The 22,123-nt window shown below is 44.6% G+C and overlaps 1 protein-coding gene across 2 annotated transcripts in view; it reads right to left on the bottom strand.

Moving 5' to 3' along the window:
• Positions 1-22,123, bottom strand: part of pi4kb (phosphatidylinositol 4-kinase, catalytic, beta) — a 128,492-nt gene that overhangs the window by 4,831 nt on the left and 101,538 nt on the right. For both annotated transcript variants that reach the window (XM_059980221.1, XM_059980222.1), the window contains 7 exons: positions 20,176-20,409; positions 17,547-17,656; positions 13,358-13,462; positions 12,042-12,165; positions 11,177-11,442; positions 2,931-3,063; positions 1,119-1,239 (listed from right to left, as the gene is read on the bottom strand). In XM_059980221.1, the coding sequence (XP_059836204.1) occupies positions 1,119-1,239; positions 2,931-3,063; positions 11,177-11,442; positions 12,042-12,165; positions 13,358-13,462; positions 17,547-17,656; positions 20,176-20,409 (1,093 nt within the window). The remainder of the gene's footprint in view (positions 1-1,118; positions 1,240-2,930; positions 3,064-11,176; positions 11,443-12,041; positions 12,166-13,357; positions 13,463-17,546; positions 17,657-20,175; positions 20,410-22,123) is intronic.

Below are 22,123 nucleotides of genomic sequence, written 5' to 3'. Positions count from 1 at the left end.
TCTTAGTACTACACCATCAATTCACAACTCCTATGATGGCCAGGGTTAAATCAGGGATTGCTGGGCTAGGAGGGTTAATTCCACGCTGTATCTCAATGAACCCAGCTCGATCACTTCCTCTGGCAGCCCATTCCAGGTCCTCACTGAAGAAGGTACCTCTCAGGCCTCTTTTAAATCTCTCCCCCTGTACCTTGGGTCTGTGCCCTTCGGTTTCAGACTCCCTAAAGCTGTTCATCTTATACCCCTTTTGACATTATAAACTTCCATAAGTGAAGTCACCCCTCATTCTCACACTCCTAGGATTAAAGATCCAGCAAAGGGCCTGTTTCTGTTCTGTGTGATTCTTTGCCACATACAGCTGCCCCCAACACAATCTTAGGTCTGGGAACACAGGAGATTCTGCAGATGCTGGAAATCCAATGTACCGCACACAAAATGTGGAGAAAATCAACAGGTCAGGCAGCGTCTATTTGAGGGGAATGAACAGTCGACGTTTTGGGCCAAGATCCTTCATCAGAACCGGAAAAGGAGGAGGGAGAAGTGAGAATATAAAGATGGGGGAGGGGAAGGAGAACTAATTAGAAGGTGGTAGGTGAAGACAGGTGAGTGGGAAAGGTAAGGGGCTGGAGAAGGAATCTGATAGGAGAGCACAGTGGACCATAGGAGAAAGGGAATAAGGAGGGGCACCAGGTGATAGGCACGTGAGTAGAAGAGGTATGAGGCCAGACTGGGGAACAGAAGAAGAGGAAAATTCTTTTTACCCAGAAGAAGTCAATATTCATGCCATCACATTGGAGGCTACCTAGACAGAACATGAGGTGTTTCTCCTCCACCCTGAGAATGGCATCAATGTGGAAAAAGAGGAGGCCATGTCAGAATGGCAATAGGGACAGGAATTAAAATGGGTGACCACTGGGAAATGCTTCTTTTGACAGTCGGAGCGGAGGTGCCCAACAAAGCATCTTAGGTCTGTGTTGGTTGTTGAAGCAATTGGCACGTTTCTCTGTGTGTTTCAATGCACGTGTGGCAAATAAAGCTCATCTTTAATCTTTCAAAGATGTGATGATCTACATGGAAAATAAAATGGCTCTAACCAACAAGCACGCTCTCCCACTCACCTTGTTGCATAATCTCCACGATTTGAGCTACTTTGTCCATGTGCTTCCTTGCCGCGATCAATCCCTGCAACATCAGCATCTTGTAGTAGTTGAACATGTCCCCATCTGGGCCTCCCATGACCTGCGGACAGAAACCACTCCCTCAATTAGTTAAACATTAACCACTACCATCGATATAGCACACCAATTGGAAAGCCAATAAGACACAGGAGCAGAATTAGGCCATTTGGCCCATCAAGTCTGCTCTGCCATTCGATTGTGGGGAAGGGGCAGAATCCTGCAACACCTCCAAATCTGCACTGCAAAGTTCCGGTGGGCACATACACACCCGACTTGAAAAGATGTACAGGGTTGGCAGGACGATCAAACTTGCAGGGAACAAAAACCTAGCAACTAACAGGAGCAAATTTTCATTCTGCCAGCACAGAAGGAGATGGGCTGAATGACCTCCGACTGTGTTCTGTATTATTTCCAGCAGCTGGCAATCTGCAATTTAACAAAGTTTGCAATTCCCAGTACAGATGGGAGGAGTGGCAATGATTAATTGTCCAAATCTTCCACTCACTAACCCATTCCTCTACACTCCCAACCACCACTACTTCATCATTTCCTGTCAGTCCCCTTATGTACAGGCATTCCTGTACCTAGAGTTACATATGTTCATACAATCAATCTATGTATTTAGATGTATTGTGCTTTTTAAAAATTGTGTTCATCATCTTATGTGTTTTTTTGTGTAATGTATCCTGAGTAACAATTATTTTTTCCCCTTTACACTTGTGTACAGGAAATGACATTAAACAATCTTGAATCTTAAAATGTGATCACACTGATTTAATGCACATTTATTCTAAACTAACCTGCACTCCCTGTACTTCTCCTGCAAATACTATCCTGCTCTAATCGACAGGTGTTGCTGTAGTTTCTTACTAATAGTTTTCTGCATTATTATAACTTGTTGCTTAAAACTGGACTCTGCCTGATGTAACATTGTCTGCTTAACAACAAAGTAAGACACACAAAATGCTGGTGGAGCTCAGCAAGTCAGGCAACATCTATGAGGCGAATAAACAGTTGGCATTTCAGGTCGAGACCTTTCATAAGGACTGGAAAGGCAGGTAGGTGGAGGAATGAAGTGAGAAGCTGGAAGGTGACAAGTGGAAAAGGACAGAGAGTGAACCATGGAAGATAGGGAAGGAGGATGGGTAGGCTGAAGGAGCACCATCTCATATTCCGTTTGGGTAGCCTCCAACATTACAGCGTGAACATCAGTTTCACTAATGTTCAGTCATTTCTCCCCCTCTCACTTCTCTCTTTTTCCATTCCCCATTCTGGCTCTCTCTTACCACCTCTCTTCTCCTCACCTGCCCATCATTTCTGGCTGGTGCCCAACCCTCCACCCCACTTCCCTTTCTTTTATGGTCCGTCCTTTTCTATCAGATTTCTTCTTCTTTTTCAGCCTTTTACCTTCCACCCATCACCTCCCAGCTCCTTGCTACAACCCCTCTCCCCACCCACACACCTCCCCCCTCACCTGGTCTCACCTATTACGTGACAGCTTGCACTCCCTATTCTGGCTTCTACCCCTTCCTTTCCAGTCCAGATAAAGGGTCTCAGCTTGAAACATTGTCTATTTATTCCTCTCCATGGATGCTGCCTGACCTGCTGAGTTCCTCCAGCATTTTGTGTGTGTTGCTCTGGACTTCCAGCATCCGCAGGATCTCTAGTGTTCATGATTTTCTGCTGAGCAACACACTACTTCAGTCCTGGATGACAATAGCAGAGCAGCGACTCACGGGCAGGCGGACTTACATCAACAAACTCGTTGGTGAGCTTGAATGCAGACGTCTCAAAGCCCAGATTTCGGGGCGAGCTGGAGAGGATGAAGCCGAAGTCAATATGAATAATGTGCCCCTCTGAGTCCAGCAGAATGTTGCCATTGTGTCTGTGAAAAATGACAAGTCAAAAGTACATTTATTGTCAAAGTACACACAGTTGCAAGAAAAAGTTTGTGAGCCCTTTGCAATTACCTGGTTTTCTGCATTAACTGCTCACAAAATGTGGTTTGATCTTCATCCAAGTCACAATAAAGGACAACCACAATCTGCCGAAACTAATAACACTCAAATAATTGTACTTTTCATTCTTTATTGAACACATTATTTAATCCTTCACAGTCCAGGCTGGAAGGAGTATGTGAACTTTTAATAACTGGTAAAACATCCTTTAGCAGCAATAACCTCCACCAAACATTTCCTGTAGCTGCTGATCAGATTTGCACAATGGTGAGGAGGAATTTTAGACCATTCCTCCAGACAAAACTGTTTCAGTTCGTCAATATTTCTGGGATACCTTGCATAACAGCCCTCTTCAGGTCATGCCACAGCACCTCAATTGGGTTAAGGTCTGGACTCTGACTCGGACATTCCAAAACACGAATTTTCTTCTTTTTAAACCATTCTGCTTTTGATTGTGTTTCAGATCATTGTCTTGTTACATCATCCAAAATGAACTGCAGTTCTACGGACTGCTACCCTGACATTCTCCTGTAAAGTGTCTCCATACCATTTTGAATTCATTGTACCCTCAACAACTGCAAGCTGTCCAGGCCCTGAGGCAGCAAAGCAGCCCCAACCATGATGCTCCTTCCACCATGCTCACAGTTGGTATGAGGTTCTGGTGTTGGTGTGCAGTTTTTCCTCTAAACATAGCAGTGAGCATTTCTGCCAAAAAGTCAACTTTTGTCTCATCTGTCCACAGAACATTGTCAAACATCCAGGAGGTCTTTTGCAAACTTGAGACATGCAGCAATGTTTATTTTGGAGAGCGGTGGTTTTGCTCCGTGAATACCATTCTTGTTCACTGTTTTTCTTAAAGTCGACACGTGAACAGAGACTCTCTCTATCAAGTTCTCGAGATCTCTACAGGGCCTTGGGTTCTTTTTCATCTCCTTCAGCATTGCACATTGTACTTTTGGTGTGATCTTTGCAGGATGCTCACTCCGAGGGAGAATAGCAACAATACTGAAGTTCCTCCATTTGTAGACAATTTCTCTTACTGTGGACTGATGAACACTCAGGACTTTAGAAATGCTTTTGTAGCCTTTTCCAGCTTCATGCATCTCTACAATTCTTCTTCCAAGGTCCTCTGAAAGTTGATTTGGCGCATACAAACAGATCTTTCTTGAGAAGAGCAGGCTCTGTCAGTAACCTGACATTGTGTGTCTTTTTTTTTAATCGGGCAGGACACCTCTACAACCCACACCTCCAATCTCCAATCACAAAACATAGGAGCAGAATGAGCCCATTCAGCTCATCGAGTCCGCTCCACCATTCCATCATGGCTGATTCCAGATCCCACTCAATCCCATACACCTGCCTTTCACCATAACCTTTGATGCCCTAACCGATCAGGGAGGTATTGACTTCCACCTGAAATATACCTATGGGCTTGGCCTCCACCGCAGTCCGTGGCAGAGCATTTCACAGATCCACTACACTCCGGATAAAAAAATTCTTCCTTACCTCTGTTCTAAAGGGTTGCCCCTCAATTTTGAGGCTGTGCCCTCTATTTCCGGATACTTCCACCATAGGAAACATTCTCTCCATATCCACCCTATCTTGTCCTGTCAACATTCTGTAGATTTCAATGAGATCTCCACACATTCTTCTGAATTGCAGTGAGTACGGGCCCAAAGCTGTCAAACACTCCTCATATGTTAACCCCTTCATTCTGAAATCATCCTTGTGACTCTCTCAAATGACAACACATCCTTTTTCAGATATGGGGCCCAAAACTGTTGACAATACTCGAAGTGCAGCCTGACTAGTGTCTGATAAAGCCTCAACATTATCTCCTTGCTTTTATATTCTATCCCCTTTGCAATAAATGCTAACATTGCATTTGCCTTCTTTACCACAGACTCAACCTGTAAATTAACCTTCTGGGAGTCTTGCAAGAGGACTCCCAAGTCCCTTTGTACCTCAAATGTTTGAACTTCTCCCGTTTTAGATAATAGTCTGCACTATTGTTCCTTTTACCAAAATGCATTATCGTACATTTCCCAACACTGCATTCCGTCTGCCAGTTTTCTGCCCATTCTTCCAAGTTGTTTAAGTCCTGCAGCAATCGCATTGTTTCTTCAGCACTGCCTACCCATCCACCTATCTTTGTATCCTCCACAAACTTTGCCACAAAGCCACCACTTCCATTATCCAAATCATTGACAATGTGCAAAGTAGTGATCCCAATACTGACCACCGAAAAACACCACCACCAGCAAACCAGAAAAGGCCCCTTTATTCCCTTCTCTGCCTCCTGCCTGTCAGCCATTCCTTTATCCATGCCAGCATCTTTCCTGCAATGCCATAGGATTTTATCTTGTTAGGCAGCCTCATTTGTGGCACCTTATCAAATGCCTTCTGAAAATACAAGTAAATGACTGCCTCTCCTTTGTCCACTCTGCTTGTTACTTCCTCAAAGTACTCTAGCAGATTTGTCAGGCAAGATTTCCCTTTACAGAAACCATGCTGACTTTGACTTATTTTATCATTAGTCTCCAATTACCTCAAAACCTCATCCTTAATAATGGACTCAACACTTTCCCAACCACTGAGGTTAGGCTAACCGGCCTATGATTTCCTTTCTTCTGCATTCCAATCTCATTGATTGGAACACCTGACTCCAAATAGCTTTTGTGGAAGGCATTACCCCAGAGGATCACATACGTTGTTGAACCTGGACTGTGATTGTTTAACTGGTGCACTCAGTGCTGACGAGAATAAGTACAACTGCTTGTGTGTTATTAGTTTAGGCAAATCGCGTTTGTTTATTATTGAGATTTAGATGAAGATCAGACCACATTAATTAATGCAGAGTAATTAATGCAGAAAACCAGGTACCTGCAAGCTTTTTCTTGCAACTGTGTATGTTATCACATATATTAAAATAACATAATTATTCCCATATGCTACCATGAGATTAATTTTAATTTATATTCACAGATACTGCACAGTAACAGGGCCATCTGGACCACAAGCCCTCACTGTCCAATTGCGCCCATCAAACAAATTAGCCTCCTAACCCGTTGAAATGTGCGAGGAAACTAGAACACTTGGAGGAATCCCATGCAGTGGAAGGGAGAAAGTACAAACTCCTTACAGACATTGGTGGGAATTTAACTCGGGTCAGTGGCACTGTAAACAGTTACACTAACCACGATTTTCTAGCATGCATTTACAATAATAAATACAATAGTTTTATGAAAACTAAAGACTAACAAACAACTAATATGAAAAAGACAACAAACTATGCAAATAAAAATAATACTGAGAATGAGTTGTAAAGAGTCCTTGAAAGTGAGTCTGTAGGTTGTGGAATTAGTTCAGAGATGTGGTGAATGAAGTTATCCACACAGGTTTGGGAGCCCAATGCTTGTACTGTTCCTGAACTTGGTGATGTGGTATCTATGTCTTATCTACCTCCTACCCGATGGAAATAGTGAGAAGAGGGCATGGTCTGGATAGTGGATAGTGATGATGGATGCTGCTTTCTTGAGGCAGCGCTCTCTGTAAATATGCTCACAAGTTGGGCTGTAGATTTTTCTGTTTCTGGCCTTTGGTGTTTCCATATTAGGCTGTGATGCAACCAGTCAATATACTCTCCACTGGGCATCGATACATGTTTGACAAAGATTGATGTGTTTGATTACACAACAGATAAAGGGATTTTGTACACTGAATGCATTGAGAAGTATTTTAATGAAAATGGAATAGCCAATGAGAAACAAGTACTAATTTTCCTGAATGCACTGCATGATACTGTTTGGTGAAATGCTGAATCTATACTAACTCCTAAGAAAGCAGAGGTGCTGTTGTTCCTTATTTATGTTGCCGGCCCAAGGACAGATCCTCTGATATTTTACTACCAAAGGGTCAGTGCAGAGATGGGCTGTTCACAATCACAGGACATCCTAAAGCCCCCTAACTGTAGCAGCCAACACACACATAGCAAGATGCCATAGATAACAATAGATAAATTAAATAGATGGAGACCATGTTGGGAGGTGCTGGTGGTAATATAGTCATTGCAAATATCAAGATTTGATCCAGATTTTTAAAAATTAATTTGTATTAAATCCCTGTGGACATGGGCAAAAATTAAAATAGTTTATATACATTGTGTGTTCATAAAATAATGCTAGGCTGTACTTAAGGCAACTGACAGGAAATAATAAAGTAGTTGTAGAGTTGGTGGTTGGAGGTGTTGGTCAGCCTTCCTGCTTGGGGAAAGGATTTGAGTCTGGTGGTCACTCTGCAGATGCTATGTGGCCTCCTGCCTAATGGGAGTGGGACAAACACTCCATGAGCAGGGTGGGTGCAATCCTTCATGATGTTCTGATACCTTGGACCACTGGGGTTTTGGGGTAAGGATAAATTGTACAAAAGGGACGGGTTGCACCTTAATAGGTGGGGGACCAGCATTCTGGCAGGCAGGTTTGCCACTGCAACACGGATGTGTTTAAACTAAGTAGTGGGAGGGAGGGGATGAACTGGAAATATAAAGATGGAGTTAAAGGGAAAGTGAAAACAAGAAAATTTAAAAAGGACAACAGAATCAATGTAGCAGAAAGCTCAAGAAGAGATCATACAGTATGGCCAAGTGAAATAGGAATTGATATGAAAGGTGAGGGGAGTAACAAATTAAAAGTATTATATATGAATGCACGAAGTATACGGAATAAAGTAGATGAGCTTGAGGCTCAGTTGGAAATTGGCAAGTACGATGTTGTGGGAATAACAGAGACATGGCTTCAAGCGGACAGGGCCTGGGAAATGAATATTCAAGGATATACGTCTTATTGAAAGGACAGACTGACAGGCAGAGGGAGTGGGGTGGCTCTGTTGGTGAGGAATGATATTCAGTCCCTTGCGAGGGGGGACATAGAATCAGGGGATGTAGAGTCAGTATGGATAGAACTGAGAAATTCTAAGGGTAGAAAGACCCTAATGTGAGTTATCTACAGGCCCCCAAACAGCAGTCTGGATGTAGGGTGTAAGTTGAATGAAAAGTTAAAATTGTCATGTTGCAAAGGTAATGATACAGTTGTCATGGGGGATTTCAACATGCAGGTAGACTGGGAGAATCAGGATGGTACTGGACCCCAAGAAAGGGAGTTTGTGGAGTGCCTCCGAGATGGATTCTTAGAACAGCTTGTACTGGAGCCTACCAGGGAGAAGGCAATTCTAGATTTAGTGTTGTGCAATGAACCAGATTTGATCAGGGACCTCGAGGTAAAGGAGCCATTAGGAGGTAATGACCATAATATGATATGTTTTAACCTACAATTTGAGAAGGAGAAGGGAAAATTGGATGTGTCAGTATTACAGTTGAACAAAGGGAACTATGGAGCTATGAGGGAGGAGCTGGCCAAAGTTCAATGGAACAATACCCTAGCAGGGAAGACAGTGGAACAACAATGGCAGGTATTTCTAGGAATAATGCAGAAAGTGCAGGATCGGTTCATTCATTCCAAAGAGGAAGAAAGATCCTAAGGGGAGTAAGGGGCGGCCATGGCTAACAAGGGAAGTAAAGGACAATATAAAAATAAAGGAGAAGTATAACATAGCAAAGATGAGCAGGAAGCTGGAGAACTGGGAAACTTTTAAAGAGCAACAGAAGATAACAAAAAAGGCAATACGTGGAGAAAAAATGAGGTACAAAGGTAAACTAGCCGAGAACATAAAGGAGGGTAGTAAAAGCTTCTTTAGGTATGTGAATAGCAAAAAAATAGTTAAGACCAAAATTGGGCCACTGAAGACAGAAATGGGTGAATTTATTATGGGAACCAAGGAAATGGCAGATGAGTTGAACAGGTACTTTGGATCTGTCCTCACTAGGGAAGACACAATCTCCCAGATGTAATTGTGGCCAAAGGAACTAGGGTAAAGGATGAACTGAAGGAAATTTGTATTAGGCAAGAAACGGTGTTGGATAGACTGTTGAGTCTGAAGGCTGATAAGTCCCTGGGACCTGATGGTCTGCATCTCAGGGCACTTAAAGAGGTGGCTCTAGAAATCATGGATGCAATGGTAATCATTTTCCAATGTTCTATAGATTCAGGATCAGTTCCTGCTGATTGGAGGGTGGGTAATGTTGTCCCACTTTTCAAGAAAGGAGGAAGAGAGAAAACAGGGAATTATAGACCGGTTAGCTTGACATCAGTAGTGGGAAAGATGCTGGAGTCAATTATAAAAGAAGAAATTACGACACATTTGGATAGCAGTAGAAGGATCAGTCTGAGTCAGCATGGATTTACGAAGGGAAAATCATGCTTGACTATTCTTCTGGAACTTTGAGGATGTAACTATGAAAATGGACAAGGGACAGCCAGTGGATGTAGTGTACCTGGACTTTCAGAAAGCTTTTGATAAAGTCCCACATAGGAGATTAGTGGGCAAAATTAGGGCATATGGTATTGGGGGCAGAGTACTGACATGGATTGAAAATTGGCTGGCTGACAGGAAACAAAGAGTAGCGATTAACGGGTCCCTTTCGGAATGGCAGTGGAATACCAGTGGGGTACCGCAAGGTTCGGTGCTGGGACCGCAGCTGTTTACAATATACATTAATGATTTAGATGAAGGGATTAAAAGTAACATTAGCAAATTTGCTGATGACACAAAGCTGGGTGACAGTGTGAAATGTCAGGAGGATGTTATGAGAATGCAGGGTGACTTGGACAGGTTGGGTGAGTGGGCAAATGTATGGCAGATGCAGTTTAATGTGGATAAGTGTGAGGTTATCCACTTTGGTGGCAAGAACAGGAAGGCAGATTACTATCTAAATGGAGTCAAGTTAGGAAAAGGGGAAGTACAACGAGATCTAGGTATTCTTGTACATCAGTCAGTGAAAGCAAGCATGCAGGTACAGCACGCAGTGAAGAAAGCTAATGGCATGCTGGCCTTTATAACAAGAGGAATTGAGTATAGGAGTAAAGAGGTCCTTCTGCAGCTGTACAGTGAGACCCCACCTGGAGTATTGTGTGCAGTTTTGGTCTCCAAATTTGAGGAAGGACATTCTTGCTACTGAGGGAGTACAGTGTAGGTTAATTCCTGGAATGGCGGGACTGTCGTATGTTGAAAGATTGGAGCGACTGGGCTTGTATACACTGGAATTTAGAAGGATGAGAGGGGATCTGATTGAAACATATAAGATTATTAAGGGATTGGACACACTGGAGACAGGAACCACGTTCCCGCTGATGGGTGAGTCCAGAACTAGAGGCCACAGTTCAAGAATAAGGGCTAGGCCATTTAGAACAGATATGCGGAAAAACTTTTTCACCCAGAGAGTGGTGGATATGTGGAATGCTCTGTCCCAGAAGGCAGTGGAGGCCAAGTCTCTGGATGCATTCAAGAGAGAGTTAGATAGAATTATAGATAGCGGGGTCAAGGGATATGGGGAGAGGGCAGGAACAGGGTACTGATTGTGTATGATCAGCCTTGATCACAGTGAATGGCCTGCTCCTGCACCTACTGTCTATTGTATATGCCCTTGATGGTGGGGGAGGCTAGTGCCAGTGATGTGTTGGGCAGTTTTGACTATCGTTGTAGAGGCTTCCCGTCCGCTGTAGTGTAGACCTTGTACCAAGTAGAGTGTAGCTTGTCAAGATGCTCTCTACTGCGCATATGTAGAACAACTTGAGTATGGATGTGAAAAGCCCAGCTCTCTTCAGAAAGTAGAGGCATTGAGGAGCTTTCATGACTGCGTAGGACGTGTTCTGGGAGCTGAAAGGTTGTGTGAGATGTACACTCCCACTAGTTTGAAACTGCTCGCAGTTTCCACTGCTGTAGGGTATGAATGGTGTGAGTTCTCCTGAAGTCAATAACCTCCTCTGCTGTCTTGTTGACATTAAGAAAGAGGTTATTTGCATGGCACCATAAAAATAGGCCACTCGGCCCAACCGGCCTGTGCCGACCATTGTGCCCATCCAGGTAATCCCAGTTTCCTGTGTGTTTGTGACCCGAGAACGGAGAAGCAACGCAGCAGGTCCTCACCTGTCCTTGACCTGCAAAAGGTAGCAGACCAAACAGTAGCCAGCGCAGCTCTGGACGAAGCTGCGTTGGGCGGACAGGAATTCCTCAGTGGTATAGTTCCCATGTTCCTGCAGGAAGTAGTCCAGCAGGGAGAGCTGGGACTGCTTCTTGATCTGGTGGAGCGACACTGCGTTCACGACTGGCTCGATCATCCCACTGTCCGCAGAGATCACCAGGATCTTGTAGGGCTTGATCCAGAGTGGCACTCGCTCCAGCTCCCAGATGGCCTGCAGGAAGACAGATGGGGAAAGGGGAAGGAAGTGGGAACTTAAACTCAGACGGATAAGTAGAATGTGCACAGGGCTAGGACGGAAGAGAAGGCACTGTAATGTAGTGTTTAGTGTAATGCTGTTACTGTGCCATTGACCCACTACATTCTGTAAGGCAGGATTTCACAGTCGCCTCCCATTTCAATTTGACTTTTTATTCCCATTCCAATGTGTTTATCCGTGGCCTCCCCTACTGCCATGATGAGGCCAAGTTCAGGCTGCAGGAGCAACACTGCATATTCCATCAGAGAAGCCTCCAACCTGATGGCATGAATATCGATCTCTCCAACTTCTGCTAATTTCTTTGCCCTCCTTCCTTCTCTTTTTCAATTCTTCATTTCCCTCTCAATCATTCTCTTCTCTTTATCTGCCTATCACCTCTTTCAGGTTTCCTTCTTCCTTCCCTTTCTCCCATGGTCAACTCTTCCACTTATCCCCTCACAGCTTCTCATTTCATCTTCCCTCCCTGCAGCCTGACTTGCTGAGTTCCTCCAGCATTTTGTGTGTGTTAGACTGGATTTTCAGCATCTGCAGAATCTCTTGTGTTTGTGACATACCTGCAGTTGCTTTAGGACCTGGTAAGCTAGGAGCTCCTGGCGAAGATCGTCACCGCACTTGACTATGACCGAGAGCAGCCGCCAGTTCGGGAAGTGGCCGTAGGGAGAATTCTCTCGGATTCGCCTGCATGTGGGAAAAGGGGGAATTGAAAGCAATGTTAGCAACCAGTCCAGCACACAGGTTTATAAACAATGCCTGGCTACTTGACCCAAAACCGACAGCATCCAATCACATGCACCGAAGTTAGTGTCAGAAGTGTTACTGGGATTCGAGTAAGGTTCATGAAAATGATCCCCAGAATGAAAGAGTTAACGTATGAAGATCACTTGATGGGCCTGTACTCACTGGAGTTTAGAAAAAAGGAGAGAGGATCTCACTAAAACCTATCAAATATTGAAAGGCCTAGATAGAATGGAGTGGAGATCAGAGGATATTCCCACTAGGGGGAAGAGTCAAAGACCAGAGGGCCCAGCCTCAGTATACAAGGACGTCCCTTCAGAACAGAGACGAGGAATTTCTTTTAGCCCACGGGATCCCCTTGCTTAGTGGTATTGGCCCAAGGCATGAACAAGGAGGGAACCCCTGATTTGGCCAGAAGGTAGTAAATCATTGCCACAGATGACTGTGGAGGCTAAGTCATTGGGCATATTTAAAGCCGAGGTTGATAGGTTTTTAATCAGTAAGGGCATCAAAGGTTACGGTGAGAAGGCAGGAGAATGGGGTCGAGAGGGATAATAAATCAGCCATGATGGAACAGCGGAGCGGACTTGGGACGTTAGAGTTCAGAGTTCAATTCCAACATCAACTGCAAGGACTCTCTATGTCCTCTTTGTGGAACTTGTGGGTTTCCTCCCACAGTCCAAAGGTGTTCTGGTTAGTAGGTTAATTGGTCATTGTAAATTGTTCTGTGATTAGACTAGGGTTATATTGGGGGTTTCTGGGCAGCACAGTACAGCTCGAAGGGCTGGAAGGGCCTGTTTTGCACTGTATCTCAATCGATCAATAAATAAATAATGTACCCCAGAGATGGCCCGTATAGCTGGTTAATGGGGATGGGGGGTGCGGGGGAGCTGTGGAGGCAAGTGAGTAGACTTGGTTAAAGGGAAGTGTGATTACACTGTGATTTGAAGGGCTGAATTACCTCCTTATATGCCCCAAAGATACATATGTAACATGAATTTCCCCATGACATTGGCAAGTACTGAAATGATCTTTAGGTCTCTCTGCAAAAGCAAAGCTCTGTGGTTCCCCAAGATAAAACATTAAAAGAAATGCATGTGACAGCTGTGGTGCGCTTCAAACCCTCCGTTCCTACCTGACTTTCTCCTGCCACGGTTCCTTCAGGGCCACAGCAGAGGGGTCTTCGGGGTCCCGTTTAAACGTAGTGGGTGCGTGGGCTAGCTGCTCTGAGAGACGTCGCCTACAGAATGAAGAGCCGTCTTGTTACTTCTGGGTGTTTTTTTTTTTACATACAGTGGATTCTGGTTAATTGAGCCAGTAGTTAATCAGGGCAACAACTTATTTGGGACAACGATTAAAAAACAAAAATTGAGAAAATAGCCAGAATTCCCTTTGTTTATTTGGGACACAATGCCCCTTAATTGAGACAAGAGACTGTTGCCAACTAGCTTCAGTCCTATGCACTTCATGCGGGAAGGCAATCAAGTCAGTCCATTATTTGCACAAGGTGTCGGCACTGATTTTGTTCATTTACAGTTAGTCACAAAAACATGGCAGCGTAAGCTGGATGAACTCTTCCATCTATAAGTATTAGGAACTAATACACAGTTTGTAGGAATGGAACTGTAGTAGCAGCGGTAGTGTTCTAACTTATTCTGTATTTCACTTGAATACATTGTTAAATGGTTGTTTATGGCCATATATAAAACTTCAGCTAATTGGGGCAACTACTTAATTGGATCAAAGTGTACTGGTCCCAATGAATGGGAACTCACTGTATTTCTTACATGAGAAGCAAAATTCTTTACGTTATGTCTCTAAATGTGCAATGTGCAATTTATAATAATTTGTAATAAATAGTATGTAAACAGGACAGCCAAAATAACATAGAAGTGCAATTGTATCAGCGTGAATTAATCCGTCTGATGGCCTGGTGGAAGAAGCTGTCCCGGAGCCTGTTGGTCCTGGCTTTTATGCTGCAGTAACGTTTTCCGGATGGTAGCAGCTGGAACAGTTCGTGGTTTGGGGTGACTCAGGTCCCCAATGATCCTTTTCTCATACCTGTCTTGTCCTGAATCATGGGAAGTTCACAGCTACAGATGCACTGGGCTGTCCGCATCACTCTGCAGAATCCTACTACTAAGGGCAGTACAGTTCCCATACCAGGCAGTGATGCAGCCAGTCAGGATGCTCTCAATTGTGCCCCTGTAGAAAGTCCTTAGGATTTGGGGGCCCATATCAAACTTCCTCAACCATCTGAGGTGAAAGAGACACTGCTGTTCCTTTTTCACCACACAGCTGGTGTGTACAGACCACGTGAGATCCTCACTGATGTGTATGCCGAGGAACTTAAAGCTGTTCACCCTCTCAACCCCAGATCCATTGATGTCAATAGGAGTTAGCCAGTCTCCATTCCTCCTGTAGTCCACAACTAGCTCCTTTGTTTTTGTGACATTTTGAGGGAAAGGTTGATCTCTTGACACCACTGTGTCAGGGTGATGACCTCTTCTCTGTAGGCAGCTCTGTCATTATTTCAGATAAGGCCAATCAGGGAATTATCTGCAAATGTAATTAGTGGATTTGAGCTGTGGGTGGCGACATAGTCATGGGTATACAGAGTAAAGGAGGAGGCTTAGGACACAGCCCTGAGGTCAAATTCTATTCAAAACTTTGACATTCACGATCTTTACATTCAGTAGTGTTAACTTTTTTTAAAGTCATAAACCATTGCCACTCGTTGTCCCCAAGAGTAATCCACCATTTCAATGGTGAGGGCTTCACTCCCTCTGTTCATACCTGACCTTCTCCTGCCATGGTTCCTGCACATGTGGAGTTCCAGACTACATGGCTTTTCCCACGGAGATTCTGTTTTATCTGCACTGAGCCTCGGAACATCCCTTAGCACGTCACCCTGCAATTCCCTTACGGACATCTCACTGTGCTGGAAGAACAGCTGGACAAGTCACAGGCTGTCCTTCACTGAGTAGATGATCTTCCAACAGCACTTGATGTCTGTCTCCGTATGTGTCCCCAGGAACAGCCCGTAGATCAGAGTCCTGGGGATGAAATGGGACAGAGACCCTTGCTTCTAACTCCACACCCTCTTTACAAATCCACACTCTGTAAAGACATGGGTGACATCTCCTTTCCCCACACAGCTATCCTGAGGGCAGCATGCAGTGGGGATGATGTGTCATCTGTACAAGAAGGATTTGACATGGGAAGAGCCCTCTTGCGACCCAGCAAGTGAGGTCTTGGTGTCTGTTACCGAGTTCTGGCGATGAGGTAATCTGCCAGGTTATATAGTCTGAGAGTCACAGAGCACAATAGCAGAGAAACAGGCCCTTCCCCCCATCTGATCTGTGCAGAGTCATTATTCTGCCTAGACCAGAGGTCGGCAACCTGCGGCTCCAGAGCCACATGCGGCTCTTTGATCTCTGTGATGCGGCTCCCCGTGGTTTGTTAGCTTTTGAAATGTAATTCGAAATTTGAAGATTATGGTGATCTTGTACAATATGAAAACTTTGCGGAGACACCGTTTCCTGGCACATCCGATCCGGCTCACAATTAGCCACCGTTCCGACTAAGGGAGATAGCCTACGGGGGTTTGTGAGTACGTGTCTTTTGGAGCATCCGCGCCCACGGGGACGGGTTGAGCGAGGCTTTAAAGCAAGGCTGTTTAGTTCGAATAAAGTTACCTTTGACTGCAGTCTTTATTTTAGCGCTGCGTGTAGCGCTACACCGCTACAACGTGTTTTTTATCGCTATTAATATACATCACAACTGCCAATGCCTGACACCCGCCAGTGCGCGCATTCTTTTAATTCTTCGATCCAAGGTAGGCTAACTATGTAGTAACCTTCAACCCAACGTCTTTTTTTCGGAGTTCAAAATGTTTTTGTTGCATGCAGAAATGTAATTTCGTTTTCTCTGCAGGAGTTCATCAATTTCAAAAATGCAACACATTATAGTTTGTTTATACATAGCATAAAGGCAAAAAAAAACCCGTTGTATGCAGTGTTATTTCATTTTGTGGCTCCCCGTGTTTTCTTTTCTGTGGGAAATGGGTCCATATTGGCTCTTTTAGTATTAAACGTTGCCGACCCCTGGCCTAGACCAATCGACCTGCAACTGGACCATAGCCCTCCATAACTCTCCCATTCATTCATGTACGTATCCAAATTTAAATTAAATGTTGAAATCGAACTATTCGTGCTGGCAGCTTGTTCCACACTCTCACCACTGTCTGTGAAGAAGTTCCTCTTCACATTTCCCTTAAACATTTCGCCTTTCACCCTTAATCCATGACGTCTGATTGTAGTTTCACCCAACCTCAGTGAAAAAAGCCTGTTTGCATTTACCCTATCTATACAGAAAAATTCTGTATACCTCTCCCCTCAGTCTAATATACTCCAAGGAATAAAGTCCTAACCTATTCAACCTTTTCCCAATAACTCAGGTCCTCAAATCCTGGCAACATTCTTGTAATTTTTTTCTGCAACCCTTTCAACCATATTTACATCTTCCCTGTAGGTAGGTGCACAAAACTGGACACAATACTCCAAATTAGGCCTCAGCAACATCTTAAGCAATTTCAAAATAGCATCCCAATTCAATACATTGATTTATGAAGGCCAATGTACCAAAAGCTTTCAGTACAACCCTATCTACATACCTGTGATGCCACTTACAAGAAATTCTGGATCTGTATTCCCAGACCCGTCTGTTGTACTGCACTCCTCAGTGCCCTACTACTCATCGTGTAAGATCTACCCTGGTTTGCCTTCCCACAGTGTCACTATGATCTGGATAGTTTGCTCAGGGAACCACCCCACCATTTTGGCACATGCTGAACCGAAACACCAAGCACCCCCAGCCAAATGGCGACACAGAAGTGCTGGCGCATAACACCTTAAGCACCAACAATTAGGGTTCAATTCCCACTGCTGTCTATAAGGAGTTTATGCGATCTCTCCATGACTGCATGGGTTTCCTCTCACCTTCCAAAGACATACGGAGTGAAGACAGGGCATGATCTGGAACATAACATGCCCTCTCCTCATTAGTACCATTAGGGAGGAGGTACAGGACCCTGAAGAATCACACAATGTTTTGGAAGTAACTTCTTTCCCTCCCCCATCAGAGTTTGGAATGGCTCATAACCCATAAATACTACCTCACTATTTTGATCTTTTTTTATACTACTTATTTTTTATGTAGATCTCAGTGTAACCTATAGTAATTTTTTATGCACTTCTCAGTACTGCTACCACAAAACAACATATTTCATGACGTATGTCAATGATAAGCCTGATTTCACTTACCTGATATCACCAGCAGCTATAAAGACTGGCTCCTTGCTCTCCTGACTCGTGATGCTATCCACAGAAAACTGGGAGATGTTATCGCTGCTGTTGGTGTGGACTTCAGGTAGCTGTGGGCAGGGAACAGCATTAATAGCGATTAGAATTTAGCCTCGTTCAATTTGACAGCTGCAGACACAATCAAAGACTCTACCAACATGTTTCATGAAACAGAGCTCATTGAAACTTCAGAGTGGGTGTGAAGAGGATGTTACCAATAGTGGAAGAGCCCACAGTTCCACTTCACTGTGGGCAGGGTGGAGGGGGGTGCGGGTGCTGTAAATGTCAAAGTCATTGGATGTATTTACAGCAGAGGTTGATCGGTTCTTGATAAATGGTTACAGGGAGAAGTCAGGAAATGAGTTTGAGAAAATAAAAAACATAACCAGCACGGCAAAGCAGACCCAATGAGCTGATTATTGACTTCAGGAGGAGGAAGCTAGAGGTCCATGAGCCAGTCCTCATCTGGGGATCAGAAGTGGAGAGGGTCAGAAACTTTAAGTTCCTTGGTGTATTCATTTTGGAGGACCTATTTTGGGTCCAGCATGACAAGATAAGGTCCTCGCTAGGTCAGCACGAATAGATGAAGCCTCTACTTTCTTAAAAGTTTGCAAAAATTCAGCGTGTCATCTAAAACTCTTAATAAGTTCTATAGGTGTTAGCCTTGAGCTGAACACCCAAACCTGGAGGGTCTGATCCCTTTCACCCATTTGCACGTGACCCTACCAAGAGTCAAAGCAAAAAGCCCTGACTCTAGCCGACATAGATCTGTGGATCACTGAGGGATGTAAGCTTCTAAACCACAAAAAGGTTGTGGCCTTCTGGGTGGGTGGGTGGGTGGGTGGGAGTGAGTGAGTGAGTGAGTGAGTGAGTGAGTGAGTGAGTGAGTGAGTGAGTGAGTGAGTGAGTGAGTGAGTGAGTGTGTGTGTGTGTGTCTAAGACTTCTGCACAGTACTGTAAATACTCTGATAATAAGTTTACTTTGAACCTTGAACTGGTCAAATCCTGCCCCTAAATCTTGTTATATTCTTTGAGGTGATGGAGGTTCTATGCCAAGTCCTGTCTGAGAGATGCCGTGTTTTATCTCTTCAGGGAAGAGGTCAATTCTTCCTTGCAGCAGCTTCTGAGTCATCCCACTTAAAGAACGTCAGTATTCTGCAATCCCAGCCTTGTACAGTCAAAGGTTATGCCTTTAGATGAATTAAGAAATCTAGGCCATCTCTCAGGGGAAGGAAGCCCACAGCCATGTGCTGAAGTGAACCAGTATTATCAATGCAGATATGCCTATTGCACCTTATTAACCACATAACAATTACAGCAGGGAAACAGGCCATCTCGGCCCTTACTGTCTCCTGCAGTGCACTTCCTATGTAACCGTAACACTCTGTTGTGGATTCTGTTCTTCCTTTCACTACCTCGATGTAGCTATATATGGAATGATCAGTCTAGATGACACGCAAACAAAAGTTTTAGACTGTATCTCAGTACACGAGCCAATAATTAACCAATTCCACTTATGGTCACTTTCATAATGCTGGTTATGGACGTTTCATTATTTTATTTAGAGACACAGCATTATAGCAGGCCCTTTCGGCTCAATGATCCTGCGCACCCATGTCATCTATCAACTTATTTCAAGTTTATATACTGCCAAACGAAATAACATTCCTCCAGACCAAGGTGCACAAAACAGTATGTATGACTCATGCACACAACTCAAAGTAATATTAACACAAATAAATTGACAAATAATAAAATATATTCTAGAAGATTGACATTTAGCATAAGGTGTATTTATGACGCAAGTCAAAAGTAAACAGTATAATGCTAAAGGGACTTAATAAGTGATGAGGCCTGGGTGGTGACGGGGAGTTCAGTGTCTCACAGCCTGGGGAAAGAAGCTGTTTCCCATCCTAGCAATCCTTGTCCTAATGCCACAGTACCTCCTGCCTGTTGGTAAGCAGTCAAAGAGATTGTTGGACGGTTAGGAGGGATAATTAACAATCCTAAGGGCCCTGAGTATGCAGCGCTCCTGCTAAATATCTCGAATGGATGGAAGAGAGACTCTGATAATCCTCTCAGCGACCCTTGCAATCCTTGGTAGAGTCTTGCAGTCAGATGTCTTGCAATTTCACTACCAGACTGTGATGCAGCCAGTCAGGCCACCTTTGATGGTTCTCAATAGACAATAAGTGCAGGAGTAGGCAGTTCAGCCCTTCTAGCCAGCACCACCATTCACTGTGATCATGGCTGATCACACACGATCCTGCCGTTCCTGCCTCTAAAAACTAGAGGTGAGAAGAGAAATAGTACAGGATGTGAGAGTTCTTCAATTATGCTGACTGCTTAACTGAAGCAGTGAGTTGAGTAAACAGAGTCCATAGAGGGGGATTGTGTTGTTTGTGTCATTGACCAACACAGACTGAGTAAGTGCTGGGGGCAGCCTGTAAGTATTACCATGCTCCCGGCACGGAACGTGCTAACCCGTACATCTTGGTCACAAGGTGGGGCCTGATCACAAGGTATCCTGTCAGAACACCTAACTCGCTCCCATCTCCCCCCACACCAACCCACCCCTCAGACCACTCACCTCCACCTGCAGCTCACCGATGTCATCCACGGACCAGGCCTCGTCGTCATTGTCGTAGTTGGCCACAGTGGTGAAGGTGGGGGCTCGCTGCTCATGGCCAGAACCGGACCCACAGCCGGGCAGATTCTCCACCGAGCGCGTGCTGCGGATCCGGTTCTCCGGGATGCGGGTAGGGATGGCCGAAGCCTCCAGGTTGTCACACTCCAGCACCTCCACGTAGATCAGGTAGGGTGCCTGAGGGGGCAATGTGTTGGGGGGAGGGGGAAGCAAAGGAACAGACACATTAGGCAAATCAGTTCATTATTGTCACAGGTTCCGAGAAATACTTTGTTTTGCCTGCCAACCTTTTAATCTACTCCAACATCCCCCCCAACAGTTTCCCTCATCTCTGTCTTCTCCAACCATCTCCTCGACCATCTCACAGAACGTAGAACAGTACAGCACAGTTCATATCTTTTAACTTTCTCTAAGATCAATCTAACCCTTTCCTCCTATACAGCCATTTTTCTATCATCCATGCGTTTAGGAGTCTCGTGAATGTTCCTGCCTCTACTACCACCCTGGAAGGGTGTTTCATGTACCCACAACTCTGTGTGAAAAACCTACTGCTGACATCCTTTCCATACTTTCCTCCAAGCACCTTAAAATTTTACCCCTTAGTATTAGTGAATTCCATTCCAGAAAAACGTCTCTGGCAGTCCACTCAATCTATGTCTCTTATAACTTTGTACACCTTTATCAGGCAATATCCTGGTAACTCTCCTCTGCATCCCCTCTCTAAAGCTTCCACAACCTTCCTGTAATGAGATGACCAGAACTGAACACAAAATTCCACTCTGTAAATCAATCTGCTGGGGGAACTCAGTGGGTTGAAGAATGTTTGTGAAGTTGCGGAGAGGGATTGTCAATGTTTTGGGTTAAGACACTGTGTAACCTCCGCCTCCTCCTGTGTTGGGGTGAATTGGGAGGATTTACTGACGTTCGTCACGTGTCTCTGCCCGCACCCTCCAAGGCAATGAGTCTTGCAACTTCGTGGGGTATAGCAGCCAACGTGTCACCCCTGGACAATGGCAGCACAAAGGATGAATTCTCCAGGAAGGCAGAGCAAGAAGATGTTTGTGGAGCCCGTCTAGGAGTGGAGAGTGTTCCAGGGAGACATGGTGACTTTTGGGGGGGGGGGGGGGGGAACGTTCACCTCTCAGGCGTGGAACCGCAGGAAGGAGCCAGCACTCGGCAGCGCCTCGCACTTGGTGATGGGTCACAAAACAGGGACAGGTGGACAGGGAGAAGCAGAGAAGGTGTGGGTTGGCATGGACTTTCCACTATCAATGTAGCTAATGGTGAAATTTAAAAGAAATTGTAATTTATTTTATTTCTTTATTTAGAGATATAGCATGGTAACAGGTCCTTCTGGCCCAATAAGCCTGCACTGTCCAATTATACACACATGACCAATTAACCTACTAACCCATCAGTCCATCAGACTGTGGGAGGAAACTGGAGCACCAAGAGGAAAACCATGCAGAAAGTACAAACTTCTTATAGACAGTGGTAGGAATTGAGCCTGGGTTGCTGTAATAGCATCGTGCTAACCACTACACTATGTACTAAAATCCTTTTGTTTTCATAAAGTTGTTGCCAGGACTAGAGAGCCTGAGCTATGGGATATAGGAGAATGAGGGACGACCTTCCAGATGTGTTTAAAATGATGAGAGATGCAAATATGGTGGATCATACAGTCTTTTCTCCAGGGTAGGGGATTCCAAAATGGGGTGGGGGTTGGTATAGATTTTGGGTGTGGGAATAAAATTTAGAAGTGTCTTGAAGGGTAACAGCCATGAAGTTGGTGAGTTTGAGCAAGCTGCCAGAGGAAGTGATTGAGGCAGGTATAACAGTATAACTCAAGAAGCACTTGGACAGGTACATGGAGGGATGAACACAGGGAATG

This window comes from Hypanus sabinus, chromosome 9 (genome assembly GCF_030144855.1).
Source record: "Hypanus sabinus isolate sHypSab1 chromosome 9, sHypSab1.hap1, whole genome shotgun sequence".
NCBI classification, from domain to species: Eukaryota; Metazoa; Chordata; class Chondrichthyes; order Myliobatiformes; family Dasyatidae; genus Hypanus; species Hypanus sabinus.
Note: the sequence above shows the minus strand (reverse complement) of the source record. Positions and strands in the feature narration are given on the sequence as shown.